This window comes from Podarcis gaigeae (assembly GCF_964106915.1).
Source record: "Podarcis gaigeae genome assembly, chromosome: 15".
NCBI lineage: Eukaryota > Metazoa > Chordata > Lepidosauria > Squamata > Lacertidae > Podarcis > Podarcis gaigeae.
In genome coordinates this window covers 31,958,635-31,972,355 of record NC_139692.1, presented here as the reverse complement: position 1 = coordinate 31,972,355, position 13,721 = coordinate 31,958,635, and the positions used below count along the sequence as shown (strand labels likewise).

The window sequence follows — 13,721 nt, the reverse complement described above, 5'->3', positions numbered from 1 at the left end:
TGCAGGTTTCCCACCACCACCACTGAGCATCTGGTTGGCCACTGTGAGGTCAAGCTGCTGGAATAGATGGGCCACTGGTCTGATCCAGAAGGCTCTTAAGTTATACAGTCGTGCCTTGGTTGTTGAATGGAATCTGTTCCAGAGGTCCGCTTGACTTCTGAAAACGCTAGAAAACCAAGGCGCGGCTTCCGATTGTTGCAGGAGCTTCCTGCACTCAATCAATAGCCACGTAAACCGCATCAGACGTTCGGGTTCTGAAGAACGTTTGCAAACCGGAACACTCACTTCCGGGTTTGCGGCATTCAGGAGCCAAAACGTTTGAGTCGCAAGGCATTCAGTAACCAAGGTACGACAGTATTCTGTTCTAATATTCCACTGAGCGGGACATGGTTTGGTTAAAAGTGTGTGTGTGTGTGTGTGTGTGTGTGAGAGAGAGAGAGAGAGAGAGAGAGAGAGGGAGGGAGAGAGAGAGAGAAGGCTTTTAGATTAAATTTTGCATTAGGGCTCCATACTTTCGCCTCACCTTGAAGAGAAAGAGAAAAGAGAAGAACAACAACCAGACTTTTAAAAGACATCTGAAGGCAGCCCTGTTTAGGGAAGCTTTTAATATTTAATAGACTATTGTATTTTAATATTTTGTTAGAAGCCGCCCAGAGTGGCTGGGGAAACCCAGCCAGATGGGCGGGGTATAAATAAATTATTATTTATACCCTAACGCAATCTGAGCATTTTTGTAACCCTTACCAGAATTCCATATGCTGACTGTGCATTCCGGAAGCAGACGCACTGCCCCAACAAACTCACTGAGTTGTGCATTGAGAAAGCTGCCTCATTCCCAATTACATCTCCTCAGCCCCGAGGGCTAGAAACTTGTATTGCAAAATTCTGCAGTGTCAAAAGCAACGGGTGACTGGTGCTCGCAATCCAACCTTGTATCCTGTGCACTAAGTACAGAGACACGGAATCAGAGGAAGCTAGAAGCTGGTGACACCAAGCTTTCGGTGTCCCAAAGAAGGGCAAACCACCCGCTCGCCCACCTCCTCACAATTCAGCCTACTATACAGCCCATGTTAGGTCACAAACAGGAATGTTGAGGCTCGTAATCCTCCAATAAAACTTCATCCTGTTAAGTAAAGGCAGAAGATGGGTTTCGTGGCCGAGAAGCCGATCAGTTCCAGCTAATGCTCATCCCGCCTTACCAAGAAGTCAGTCCTTCGTTGCAGCAGCACCCTGCACTTTGGAACTCCCTGCCTTTTGACAAAAGAACCCTCAAAGAGCCTGACTGTTGGATCGAGCCCAGGCCCATCTGTTCTGTTCTCCAAGTGGCCAACGAGATACTCTCATGGGAAGCTGGCGAGTAGGACTTCAGCACAGTAGTGCTCTTCCCCCAGAGGAGAGCAGCTCCATCCCCTCGATCAGTTTGGCTGCCATTTTCTGATGCTTTTCCAACTCTACAATACCCTTCGTAGGTTAAGGTCCAATTGCGTGGGCAGGGGAAAGCCTGAGCAAAAAGATTAAAAGTCTTCACAAGATAACTCATGCTCCGTATCTGGCAGAGGGAAGGGCCTTCTCACATGAACAGGAGCAGCAGCAGAAAATGCCCTTTTTCAGGAAACTATCCTGTGATATTCTGAAATGTGCAGTGCCGCAAGTAGAATTCCCTTGATAATCTTTAGAAGAGGCTTTGAAAGAGGATGGGACAAATTCACGGAGGGCTATTGATGGCTATTGGCCATTATGGTTGTCCTCTGCCTCAACAGCAGTCATGCTTCTTGTGCTCAGGACCTGCTTGTGGGTTTCCCTTGGGGGGCTCTGGGGGGCCACCGTGAGAACAGCATGCTGGACTAGATGGGCCCCCATTGGCCTGACCAAGCAGGCTCTTCTAATTTGTTTCTTCTGTACCAGCAGCAAGCTAGAGGTATTTATTAGTTATTGATTTACTATATTCATATGCCACCTTTATCTTCCAAGGAGCTCAAGATGGTGTAACTGGTTTTCCTCCTCTCCATTTCACCCTCACAACAATCCTCTGAGGTAGGTTAGATGGTGACTGGCCCCAGGTCACCCAATGAGCTTTGTATAGCCCTCCTGCTTTCCTATACAAGCCTGATGACTCCGTTGCGACGCCATCCTCTCCCCCTTGTCCCCCCCATCACATGTAACTTCCAGCCCATCTTTTTGCTTTTGCAGAAACATCTCCTTGTACTCTGTAAAGCTCACTTCTTCAGATGAGCTATATCCAGTTGCCAAGATGACCCCTCGCTCGTCAAGTGCCCAGGATGATGTCGCATTAGTCCAGCTGGCAAAACCAGCACCGATCACATCGACCACCCGTCCCATTTGCCTTCCTGACCCGCTCCACATTGTACCACCTGGGACTGGGTGCTGGGCGATAGGATCAAAGGAACGTGGTGGTAAGCCACAGGTGTTTCTGTCTCTGGAGGCTGGGAGTGTCTCATGGGGATGGGGCAAAATTTAATTCCGTTCTCACTTAAAATCATTTTTCAATCTACCTAATTTGCAGTTTCTGAAACAATATGGAAACCGAAATGCAGCCATCCCTTGAAATGTACACTTCTCCAAATTTTGTGGTGCAGTTCTCAAGCAAAGTAATGTGTACAAAAAGGCATAGACTATAGTGACATACCATTCTAATCATTCTGTTTACGGAAGAGTTACAAAAGGTAAAGGTAAAGGACCCCTGGCAGTTAAGTCCAGTCGGGAATGACTCTGGGGGTTGCGGCGCTCATCTTGCTTTACTGGCTGAGGCAGCCGGCATTTGTCTGCAGACAGTTTTTCCCAGGTCATGTGGCCAGCATGACTAAGCTGCTTCTGGCGAAACTAGAGCAGCACACAGAAACGCCGTTTACCTTCCCGCCAGAGCGGTACCTATTTATCTTCTTGCACTTTGACGTGCTTTCGAACTATTAAGTTGGCAGGAGCTTGGACCGAGCAACGGGAGCTCACCCCTTCACGGGGATTTGAACTGCCGACCTTCCGATCAGCAAGCCCTAGGCTCAGTGGTTTAGACCACAGCGCTATACTTGATTCTTATTAGTTTGTGACTCCCTGCACTGTTTATGAATTTTGAAACAGTTTGATAGTGTTATATAAATATTGTCAATATATTATTAGCTTACATGTTGCTTGATGTGGTTCAGGAATGCTGTACAGCTGGAAATATATAGGAAAATAGGAAGCTGCCTTATCCAGACAATGGATCCATATATAGCTCAGTATTATCTACACTGACAGGTAGCAACTGACGGGGTTTCAGGCAGCACACTTTCCCAGTCCTTACCTGCAATTTTTATATTTTGGTAAAGGATTTTTAAATTTAATTTCATGTTATATAAAACAAAAACAACAGCTGTAACAACAGCCTAAAATTAAAAGATGAAAAGCAAAACTACAAAATAGGCACATAGAATGAGTACAGTTGCACATGGGTTAAGTCCAAGTAAGGACCAATGCAATTGCTGTAGCACCTCTTCAGGAGGTCCCCTGGAAACCCTGTGAATTATAGCAAAGTTACCCTATAGGTTTATTTAGGATATACCAGCAACAGGTCCAGTCGGAGGGCATTTCTAACTCATTGGCTCCCACAAGAGGTTTGTTTGTATACTGCACTTTCACATTAGAAAATACTGACCCTCTGGTTTATCTTCAGAATCTTACAAATAAGAGAGGTCTTATAAAAGGCACTGGTCGTTTGCTGGTCTGGTTTATCCTTGTCATCAAAAATATAAACATATACTTCCAAAAGAAGAATGGCTGGGGAAATCGTGGGGTACTATTTCTGTCTTGCAAACTGTCTTGAAGAGATAAAATGAATGTGTAAAAGCATTGCAGGGATCTTGGGTAAAGTTTGACAATAGAAAAGCATAGTCCATGAGTTAGGATAAGCAGATTTCACATTGCTCCACAGACAGGGAGCCCCGTGCATCCGAATTTGAATTGTAACGAGAGTTATTTATGGGAGACTTTTGAGCAGCTGAGGTTGATGGGCTTGGAGAAAAGATCACAACCCATGGGGGAAAAGAGCAAAGAGGGCAGGCAGATCCTTAGAGGCTTGTGGCGTTCCTTTCCAGCAGCTCACCCTGACATCCTTCAGTGGACCGTGACCTTGCTGGACAGCTGCGTCCCCACCTCTTCCTTGGTCTCCACCTGTGCACAGCCATCCAACTTCAAAAAGGACCCTCAGGTAATTACCCTGTTGCTTTGAATTTCATGGATGATGGCTATGCTCTGCCTCCAGGGTCAGAGGCAGTGATGCTTCTGAATATGGCTGCTAGCTTTCCAGTTGCAATCCTCTGGCAGCTCATCTTCACATTTTGGTTTTCTCTCTCTCTTGATAGCTGAGTACAGGAGGGCTTTTTGTCTGCCCAGGAGAGGATGGGCAGCTTTACCTGGAGGGAATCTTTATATCTTCAGTGGAAAGTCAAAGCAAAGGAAAGGAGACCAGCCAATCAGCCGCCTTTGTGCGTGTCGCCCCTCTAGTTCCATGGATCAGCTCTCAACTGCTCCCAAGAAGGGGGATGGGAGTCCTCAGCCTGCTGAAGCAGGACCTTCTGGGCTCCTTGTGATTGGGGTTTGTCGAGGACCACATGTGTATTCACAGAAGTAGAGTTGGAAAGGACCCCAAGTCATCTAGCCCAAACCCCTGCAATGCAGGAAACACAACTAAAGCATCCCTGATAGATGGCTATCCAACCTTTGCTTAAAAACCTCCAAGGAAGGAGAGTCCACCACCTTCGAAGGAAGCTGGTTCCACTGTCAAACAGTTCTTACTGTCAGAAAGTTCTTTCAGATGTTTAGTCAGAATCTCCTTTCTTCTCAGTTGAAACCATTGGTTCAGGTCCTCCCCTCGGGAGCAGGAGAAAACAAGCTTGCTCTCTCTTCCATGTGTATCTGAAGCTGGCTATCATACCTCCTCTTAGTCTCCTCTTTTGCAGGCTAAACATTCAAAGCTAGCTCCATACAGCCAGCAAGATTTTGTTCAATGGGAGACTGTGGGGTGGGCTTCCTAATTTTTAGTCCAGCTTCCCCCAAACCTGGTAGCTTTCCAGACATTGTTGTACTACAACTTCCATCCTCCCTCCCTGGTGACACTATGTCAGGTGAGGCTGATGGGCATTGGGGGAGTCCATCATCATCTGGAGGGCTGCAGACAATCCCCATCCCTTCTGTACAGTGTCTGCCCAGAGGCCCAGTTTCTGGGGAACATGAGGCAAAGGCTACTGGACTCGGGTCCTGCTTGTAGGATCCCCAGAATAACCTTGCTGGGCAGGGTGAGCAGCAGGATGAACCTTTTGCCTGATCTTTTATGTAGGCATTTGATCCTAGCCTTTGAAAGCATTTCTTATACAGATTGCATTTTATTAAGTCTATAGATTTCCATATCCTCTCTCATGTAAGTTTAGATAGTTCTTCTGCAGAACCAGCTACTTTGCATGGCTAGACTTTTATTTTATCTTTTACCGTGGTGGGTTTTCCATTTCTCTGATAGTTGTTCATAAAGCCACTTGAAAGGTCTTTCCGCAGAAAAAGTGGCCTATAAATAAAGTAAGGCAACTTCTTCAATGGTTTTGTGCATTCTCTCTCTCTTTCCGCCCCCCCCCCCCCAAACAAGGGTGTTTTGGACCTCCAAGTGTGGTTGGACTACAGTTGCTGGCTGGGGCTGATGGGAAGGAATTTTAACATGGGGGCAGACATGGCCTTCCCCACACCTACCCCATATCACACACATCAAAGCCGCATTAAAGCATCTGGGAAAAACCATCTACACGCAGCATTATGGCCAGGAGGAATAGTGGTGTTTTGTGGGCAAACAGGGAGGGTGCAAAGAGGCTCATCCACATGTTACAAGTTGTTTATATTCCAGATCAAACTGCATGCAGGCTGTCCATTTTTTAAAGATTTATTATGTCTTGTCATAACCTCTGTTGACTGGAGGAAATGTCAGTCCTGGGGGAAACCAATCAGTTGTCCAAAGCGTTCACAAGAAAGGATGGGATAATGCCTCATTCTCCCCATCTCTGCGACATCAGGCGTTGAATCTGGGGACTGAAAATGTCCAGCACAGCTGATGGCTGAAGTACAGCTCAGAATGAAGGACCTATGTCCTCATATGGTCAGACAGCACACAGCCAGCTCCCCCTGGAGTGTTCCTCCCATCCAGCAACCAGCCCCCACCCCATCATACTAAAGAGCCAGCTAGCTTGAGAGGTTTCTACACAAAAATTGGAGGAGACATCCATAAACCACAGTATGGCAATCACTTTATTTGGCCCAGCCGAAGTGTCATAAAGTCAAATCCCAAGCTTGGAAGGGACCTTGCGGGTCATCTAGTCCATCCCCCTGCTACAGCACCCTGGTAGACGGTAACCTCTCCAGCTAGGTGCAAGGAAGCGTTCAACACCTCCAGAACTGCTCATCAGGCTGGATTTTAAATGAAACAAGGGAGAGGATTTTGGTATTTGCAATTTGCAACTGTCATGGGACGCAGATCTGAATGGCTTGTGCAGCTTAGCCTCTGCCAAGGCCTCCTGGGAAATAGAAGATATAATGACTGTTCTCCCACTGGCTTAAAAATATAAAATAAAATTGGTTGTGTCGCTGGCACTGAGCAGGGCACATAGGTCCCCTTGTGAGGCACAGGGTGATTGGAAACAGCCACAGTGATCTTTGTAGAAGATATATTTGGTTTATGTATGTTTTGGGATAAGACTGAAGTCTCCTCCCTCCCCTTTCCTCACTTCACGGAACTTAGGAAGCTGCATTCTAGCAGGGTCAGAGTATTTGTCTGACCGGCCACATCTACTCTGACTAGATGAGGCTCTCCATGACCTGCGACCCAGTCTTTTTTAAGATACCAGAGATTGAATATTGAACCTTTTTTGAACAAAGTGGGAGCTCTGCCACTGAGCTACAGCCCTTCCCAGAACTGTAAGCAAACTAGCATTATTTCATACAAAGTCACAATGATTTTTATCAGTAGCAACATAACCCCCAAAGCCAAATGAACATACCTGTAAAAAATAAATCAGAGCTGTAGGCTACAGTCCCTGATTTGGGGTGTCTGTGGTTGCAGACCCAAGTCCTGTAGAAAGCTCACCTGAAGACACCATGCTTTGAAGCAGGTACTAGCTGCCACCTTTCCATACCCTTATGAAATCACATGTGTAGGATGCCCCATCCAAGGGTTCAGGGCTCATAATGATTCAAGGCCAACACACACATATACAGAAAAGGCACAGTAGAAATTTACCAGTTCTGGCCCAGCCAGACCCTGTCAAAAGATAAACCACATGAAATCATTTTGTAAGATTGCTCAAGCTTAGGTATAACAAGGAGATGGAGCTCTCTGTGTTACACTGATGATCGAGTAGAGAGAATACCATCATCTGATTCTAAGGGGATGTCACAAGACATGGAGAGAAGGTGGTTTCCTTGGTACATTGAATTGAAGCTGTTTAGAACTTTAAAAATCCTTCATCCACGTGGAGGAGACTCCCATCTTGGAGGGAAAACCTTTGCCGATCCTCACATGAATTGCAGGCAGTAGAATACAGGAATTTCACCCTACGTGAACTCGGCAAAGCTCTGCTGATTCTGATGCTGCTCCAGGAGCTGGAAACCCAAGTGCATGGGGGAAACTGGAGCAATCTGTCCTCTTGGGTCCCCCTGAGTCAGACCCACTGAAATGCTGCGAGATGGATCCTGGCGGAGATTGGAAATGGTGCTGGATGCATGACCCTCCAAGGGAACCAGTGCACTGATTCAGCACAGGAGCGGGTATGCACTGTGGCTGAGATCCAGGAGGGCATGTACTGGGGTGTTGCATATGAACAGCAAGCAAGGAGGGAGGAGAGGAACTGTGATAGCTCTGAGTGGGGTAAGAACCGGGTGGTGGGTTTAGCCTGAAGAGAAGAGAGAGGCATCATTCCAGATAAAATAAATGACTTCATCACACAGCACATAGTTAAACAATGGCAACTTGCTCCTATAGAAAGAAGTAATGGCCAGCAAGGTGGATTTAATAGACAACTTGATGGAGGAGAGGTCTATCAATATATATTAACCTTGATGGCTATGCTCTGCCTCTGCAGTTGGAAGCAGCAATGCTTTTGAATACCAGTTGCTGGAAACCCCAGGAGGGGAGAGGGCTCTAATGCTTGGGTACTGCTTGAGGGTTTCCCATTGGGGCATCTGGCTAGACTAGATAGGCCACTAGCCTGATCCAGCAGGGCTATTCATGTTTTTATGTTCTTATCTAAAGCCAATCGAGCACCTGACTCCCTTACCGGGACTGACATACTTACTTCCTGCTCTGAGAAGCCCTTCTCTCTGCTATAGATCCTGGAACATACTTCATTCCTGGTATTCTCTTCAGCAGACGGAAAGGGAACTTTTTATCCAGACGGGAGACTGTTGATTCAGGGAGATCTGCACCGAAGCAGTAGCCATAACCATCTGAGTTTGGCAAGTAGCTAAGGAAGAGCTAGAAAAAGAGCCCAGGCTGTCTCCCTATGGTGCATTATTTTATACTCCTTTAGCTCAGCCTCCCCATAGTCACTCTTTCTGTTATAAAATAAAGGGCACCGACACTGTAGCCTTTTCTCACAATGAGAGTGCTCTAGATGTCCTGATTATTTTGGTTGGCCTTTTACATTTCTATCCTACTATTTCGCCAAAGAGCCCAAGGTGGTATAAGTGGTTCGCCCCTGCTCTCCTTTTTATCCTTACAGTGACCCTGGGAGGTTGGACAGACTGAGAGATTGACTGGCCCAATATCAGGAGCCAGATTCACAGCAGAGTCAGGAATTTAAACCCTGGACTCTCCCAGGTCCTAGTTCACAATAACCAAATTCAATTTTGACCAGGAGAGGGTCCTAATGTCCAGATAAAAAGGTTTGGAGGGCCCCATTCAGCATTTCCCCAAACTGGCTTATGGGAATCTATTCAAAAGGATACAGATGTCTCCAATTAAGATGCCGCAGATGTTCCCTAGGAGAGAGGAACTTAGAATAAGCCAAGCCACGCAAATCAGGACCCATGGCACCAGTGCCACATGGATGTTGACCCCAAACAGCAGTGTCCTCCTCATCCGGGAGCGGGCAACGGATGCAGCCAGCATGGCAAAAGCCACAGGCACAAAGCCTTTGGCATCTGCCACTTCCCAGAGCCTGGAAAGGGCAGCCCAGAGCATCAGGTAGAGCAGAGCTAAGGAAACGGCAAAAGCCACAGTGAGGAAGCAGTGTCTCACAGTGCCCACAGTCTTCTCAAAGCTGCCGGCGAAGTACCAAATGATGATGGCGCCACATCCCAAGGAGATCACATCCTCATATACACAGATGTAGGTCACCAGCCTATATACTGAGATGGGAGGAAAATGCCATGTTGGTAAAATATATCCTGTTCCTACACAAGAAGCAACACAGTAATCTGACTTACACTGGGTAAGTCCATCAAGCTCAGTGTTGCCCACACAGACAGGCAGTGGTTCTCCAGGGTTTCAAACTGGCGGACGCTTGCAGCCCTATCTGGAGATGTCATTGGGGGCTGAACCTGGGACCTCTGCATGCACAGCAGGTGCTCTCCCCTGAGCTTTTACTTAAAAGCAAAGGAAAGCTCCAGTCCACGTTATTCTAAACTAAGGGCTGGTTTAAAGAGGAACATAGGAAGCTGCCTTATGCTGACAATTGGTCCACCTAGCTCAATCTTGTGTAGATCTCCAGGGTTTCAGACCATGCTCTCTTTTCCCCAGCCTTCACTGGACATATGGTTGGGTACTGAACCTGAGACATGCAAAACAGATGTTCTAACCCTGTGGTTCCCAACGTGGGGCACACGCCCCACAGGGGGGTAATTTGATTTCTAAGGGGAGCAATTCGAGAATGAGTTAGCAACAGTGAATGGCCTTTTAGGCTTCCTCCACGTGAATAGGAGAATCAGGATTTGAGAGATGCTTAGGTGGGGCATGGCCAAAAAATGTTGGGAAACATTGCTCTAACCACTGAGGTTCAGCCCTTAGCGTAGGAGTCCCCAGTTCCTCCTCCCTTGACTCAGGACCCCCGAAGACCCTACCCCCCATTTTGGCAATAATTCCCCCCCGTCGAAAAGAAAGGGGGGTCGGCGTCCCTCCGCCTCACCCTGCCCCTCCAGCACCGCCTCGGGACGCAGCGAAAAGGCGGAAGAAAGGTCTCCCGGCAGGCCCCGCTCCGCGCCCCACCACAGCAGGCTCGGCCCAGAGGCCAGGAAGGAGAGCAGCACCGTCAGGAAAGTCGCCACCGGCAGCCGCTCCATCCTCCTCCTGCTTCCCTCAGAGTCCAACTGCCGGGATCAGAAGTACTTCCGCCTTGTCCTGGTTTTGCTTCCGGGCCCTTGCTGGTTGCGTCCGTTGCCAAGGAGCCTGCAGGCTGTCTCTCTCGCTGAGGGAAGAGGGCGGGGCGCCGCTGTGCCTGCTTCCGATAGGATGGCGCCTTTTACAGCCCCCCCCACCGCCTCCCCAGGTCCTCGCGGAGGGAGACTCTCTCGCTCCCGGCGGTCTGAGGTGATTGGTGGGAGGTGACATCAATCCCTGTAGTAGTTAAAGGGGAGGGACGTGGCTGAGGGAGAGACGGGTTCCTTCGGGGCGTGGTTAAGGGAGAGGCGTCATCAGTGAAGGACAGCAGTTAAAGGAGAGGCGAGGCCACTGAGGGCGTGGCTGACCGGATTTGCTTCCCAAGGGGCATGGCTGAATGAGATAAATTCATGGAGGCGTGGTTAAATGAGAGCCAATGTCCATGATGGGCGTGGCTACAGTAGAGGCGAACACTGAGATGTCACTTGCAACACTATTTTCGGCATGTATTACATTTTGCCTTCTGCTTGGCTTACATCCATTTACTTTGTTAACAGTGTCAGCCTTTTTAACTCATAGAGGTGATTTAAATCGTCTCCATGTAGGTGGCCTTTGCAAGGACAAATATCCCAAGGAAGAGGCTCAACAATCACCACCCATTGCTCAGTGAGCAAAGGCAGCGACATACATTTCATTGCAGATCGTGGGCTAAGTTGTTCCTCCTACATTCGGGCAACCTTTTAAGTTACATCCAGGCAAGTTCAAAAGTTCACTTTTCTCCTCAGGTGTATTGGATGTGAAGAGACGGCCCCAATTTTCCAGAGGTGGAGCCCACTCTACTTCCCTCTTTGAATAATGTTCGGGGCATCTCTCATACCATAAATGGCCTGATACCATAAATGAAATGCATAGAATCACAAAAAATGTGCCAGTTTAGAACTTATTTTATTGAGTTATGCAATAAATGTAATTTGAAAAGATCAAGAACTATTTTCTTCAATAGTTCTTGCAGCAAGAGCTAAATACTGGAGATAAGAAAAATTGCCCATATTGAAAGGATATACCCTCCCAGTCCACCAACGTGCTATTTTGGCCAAATATATGCACTATTTAAGTATTAAAAGAAGGAAGGCAGTGTTCTCTTCTGCAGAAAATATCCTCAGGCCTAACCCCTAAACATCTGTGTTGCCACCAGGGCCCCACAAAGGGTTGGAAGGTATTAGCTCAGTGATGGCCAATCTTGGCCTTCCAGCTGTTTTGGGACTAAAACTCCCATCATCCCTAGCTAACAGGACCAGTGGTCAGGGATGATGGAAATTGTAGTCCCAAAACAGTTGGATCAAACGTCCAGCTGCCAGGACCCTGCCCCTCTCCAGTGTGTGGAGAAATACAGATATCATAATGCTGTTATAAAAATCTATGTTGCAGCTGCATTGGGAATACTGTGCACAGTTCTGGTTACAAAGGGTTTTGTAAAATTTGAAAAGCTTCAGAAAGAGCAAAAGAAGTCCATAGTTGGAGGCAGCAATGCTTCTGAATACCAGTTGCTAGGAGCCACGGGAGGGAAGAGGGCTCAGGTCCTTCTTGTGGGTTTCCCTTTGGGGCATCTGCTTGGCCACCATGATAATAAGATGCTGAACCAGGTGAGCCATTGGCCTGACCAGCAAGTTCTTCTTATGTGCATATTTGGCTGGCCATTGGTTGGTTGGAGGATGCTCCTTGGGTCTTCTCAGAAGAAGACCCTCACTGTGCAAGTGTGGCAACAGCAATTGTGGGGCTCCCTGGCTTTCACCATTTCACCAAATGCAGCAGAGACAAGCTTGTCTTCAAATAATTTCCTTCTTAAAGGCACCAGAAGAGGACAAGGGAAAGAAACAGCAGCACTCCCCCCAAACGTCCCATGCACCAACTTCCCTGCCCTCGAACCCAATGGGCGCTTATTACACTTGCAGAATTAGATGGTTCCTTGGTTGGGTTCAAATTTGGCTGCTTGTCGTCTGGCTTTCCAGCAGCTGCATCGGTGAGCGTCCTCTCCAGATGGACCGGCCGGCCGTTTTGGTCGCAAGCCACAACAATGTATCTCAAGCTGCTGGCTTCCGCCACGTATTCGCAGTCGTCCCCGTGTCCCCGAGAGAGCCTGCAGTTTGTGATGCGGAACTTTTTGGGGCTCTTTTTGTATTCCTGGTTCTGGATCACGTATGGCTCCCCTGCCGTGCACGCCTGGTCGACGGCTTGCTCGGGAGCGTGGATAAAAGTGTTGAGCCGCTTGCACCCGCTGTCGGTCTGAGAGATCCGCTTGTTCCGCATCTCACTGTTGCATTGGTTGTGGTCTATGTGATCCAGGAACGTGACGTGCTTCCTCTGGAAGGCCTTTGAGCTTTGAGCGTGGGAGACGCTGGTGGTGGAGATGGCGAGGAGGAACAGGCCCAGCAGAGGCGCCATCCTTGAAGCCATGCTGTCCGGCTGCACCTGCAGGGTTTGTATATGTACATCTTTAATAAAACTGTGATGAAACACAGGGCAGATCTGCAGCTTTAACAATCTTTCAGTGGGCTGTGTCCAGCAATAGTCTTACAGGGCAGAGAGTGCTGGAACTATCACAACACAAGCATCTCCACATGCTTTGCCCAATCCCCCTGCCTGGGACACTTACAGGAACATGGGAAGCTACCTTATACGGAGTCAAACAATTGGTCCATCTAGCTCAGTGCTGCCTACATTGACTGGCAACTGCTCTCCAGAATTTCAGGCAAGAATCTCTCGCATCCCTACCTGGAGATGCCAGCAGGGATTGAAACTGGGATTGAACCCCCGAGCTAGGGCTTTTCTCATAAGGAAGAGCTGATGCTTAAGCATTCTGCTCTTTTCCTCTCTTGATGCTTTTGTAGAGAATGCTCTTTGCCTTTTTGGCAGGACCATGGATATTTTAAATACTTTTGAAATATTAGGGTTTTTGTTTTCAAATTTGTGTTCTTCTGTATCTATTTATTATTTGTAAGCTGCCTCGGGGGGCCTTTCCCTTCAGCCAAAAGGTGGTACAGCGGTACCTCAGGTTAAGTACTTAATTTGTTCCGGAGGTCCGTTCTTAACCTGAAACTGTTCTTAACCTGAAGCACCACTTTAGTCAATGGGGCAACTCTAAATAAAATCTCCAAGAGGTTTACGAAAAGAATAAAACAGCGAAATGATCAGTTAAAAAGAATTACTAAAACATTCAAAAATAATTAAAACCAGCTATACGCTAAACATTATACAGTGGTACCTCGGCTTACGTACGCTTCAGGTTACATATGCTTTAGGTTACAGACTCCACTAACCCTGAAATAGTACCTCGGGTTAAGAACTTTGCTTCAGGATGAGAACAGAAATTGTGCTC

At 47.6% G+C, this 13,721-nt stretch overlaps 4 protein-coding genes and 1 long non-coding RNA gene across 8 annotated transcripts in view; 2 read left to right on the top strand and 3 right to left on the bottom strand.

Moving 5' to 3' along the window:
• POR (cytochrome p450 oxidoreductase) overlaps positions 1 to 1,591 on the bottom strand; it is a 96,541-nt gene extending 94,950 nt beyond the window's left edge. Inside the window, exon 1 of the mRNA XM_083714530.1 lies at positions 1,581 to 1,591. The gene's annotated coding sequence lies outside the window, so the exon portion shown is untranslated. The remainder of the gene's footprint in view (positions 1 to 1,580) is intronic.
• LOC310832558 (uncharacterized protein) overlaps positions 1 to 5,583 on the top strand; it is a 43,803-nt gene extending 38,220 nt beyond the window's left edge. For 2 of the 3 annotated variants that reach the window (XM_083714536.1, XM_083714537.1), the window contains 3 exons: positions 2,191 to 2,414; positions 4,092 to 4,204; positions 4,359 to 5,583. In XM_083714536.1, the coding sequence (XP_083570662.1) occupies positions 2,191 to 2,414; positions 4,092 to 4,204; positions 4,359 to 4,586 (565 nt within the window). In that variant the 3' untranslated portion in view covers positions 4,587 to 5,583. The remainder of the gene's footprint in view (positions 1 to 2,190; positions 2,415 to 4,091; positions 4,205 to 4,358) is intronic. The other variant, XM_083714538.1, reaches the window with a different exon arrangement.
• Positions 5,584 to 6,259: 676 nt separating this feature from the next.
• On the bottom strand, positions 6,260 to 10,430 carry RHBDD2 (rhomboid domain containing 2). Its single transcript, XM_083714775.1, has 4 exons — positions 10,155 to 10,430; positions 8,977 to 9,378; positions 8,325 to 8,475; positions 6,260 to 7,922 (listed from the first exon to the last, which is right to left on the bottom strand). Exons 1-4 carry the CDS (start codon positions 10,306 to 10,308, stop codon positions 7,580 to 7,582), a joined length of 1,050 nt encoding a protein of 349 aa, XP_083570901.1. The 5' UTR covers positions 10,309 to 10,430; the 3' UTR covers positions 6,260 to 7,579.
• Positions 10,431 to 10,444: 14 nt separating this feature from the next.
• LOC310832781 lies at positions 10,445 to 11,614 on the top strand. Its single transcript, XR_014558435.1, has 2 exons — positions 10,445 to 10,555; positions 11,131 to 11,614. It is a non-coding gene; the product is annotated as an uncharacterized lncRNA (long non-coding RNA).
• The window catches only part of LOC310832697 (angiogenin-like), an 8,191-nt gene continuing 5,741 nt past the window's right edge, over positions 11,272 to 13,721 (bottom strand). For both annotated transcript variants that reach the window (XM_083714878.1, XM_083714879.1), the window contains one exon: positions 11,272 to 12,814. In XM_083714878.1, the coding sequence (XP_083571004.1) occupies positions 12,188 to 12,799 (612 nt within the window). In that variant the 5' untranslated portion in view covers positions 12,800 to 12,814 and the 3' untranslated portion in view covers positions 11,272 to 12,187. The remainder of the gene's footprint in view (positions 12,815 to 13,721) is intronic.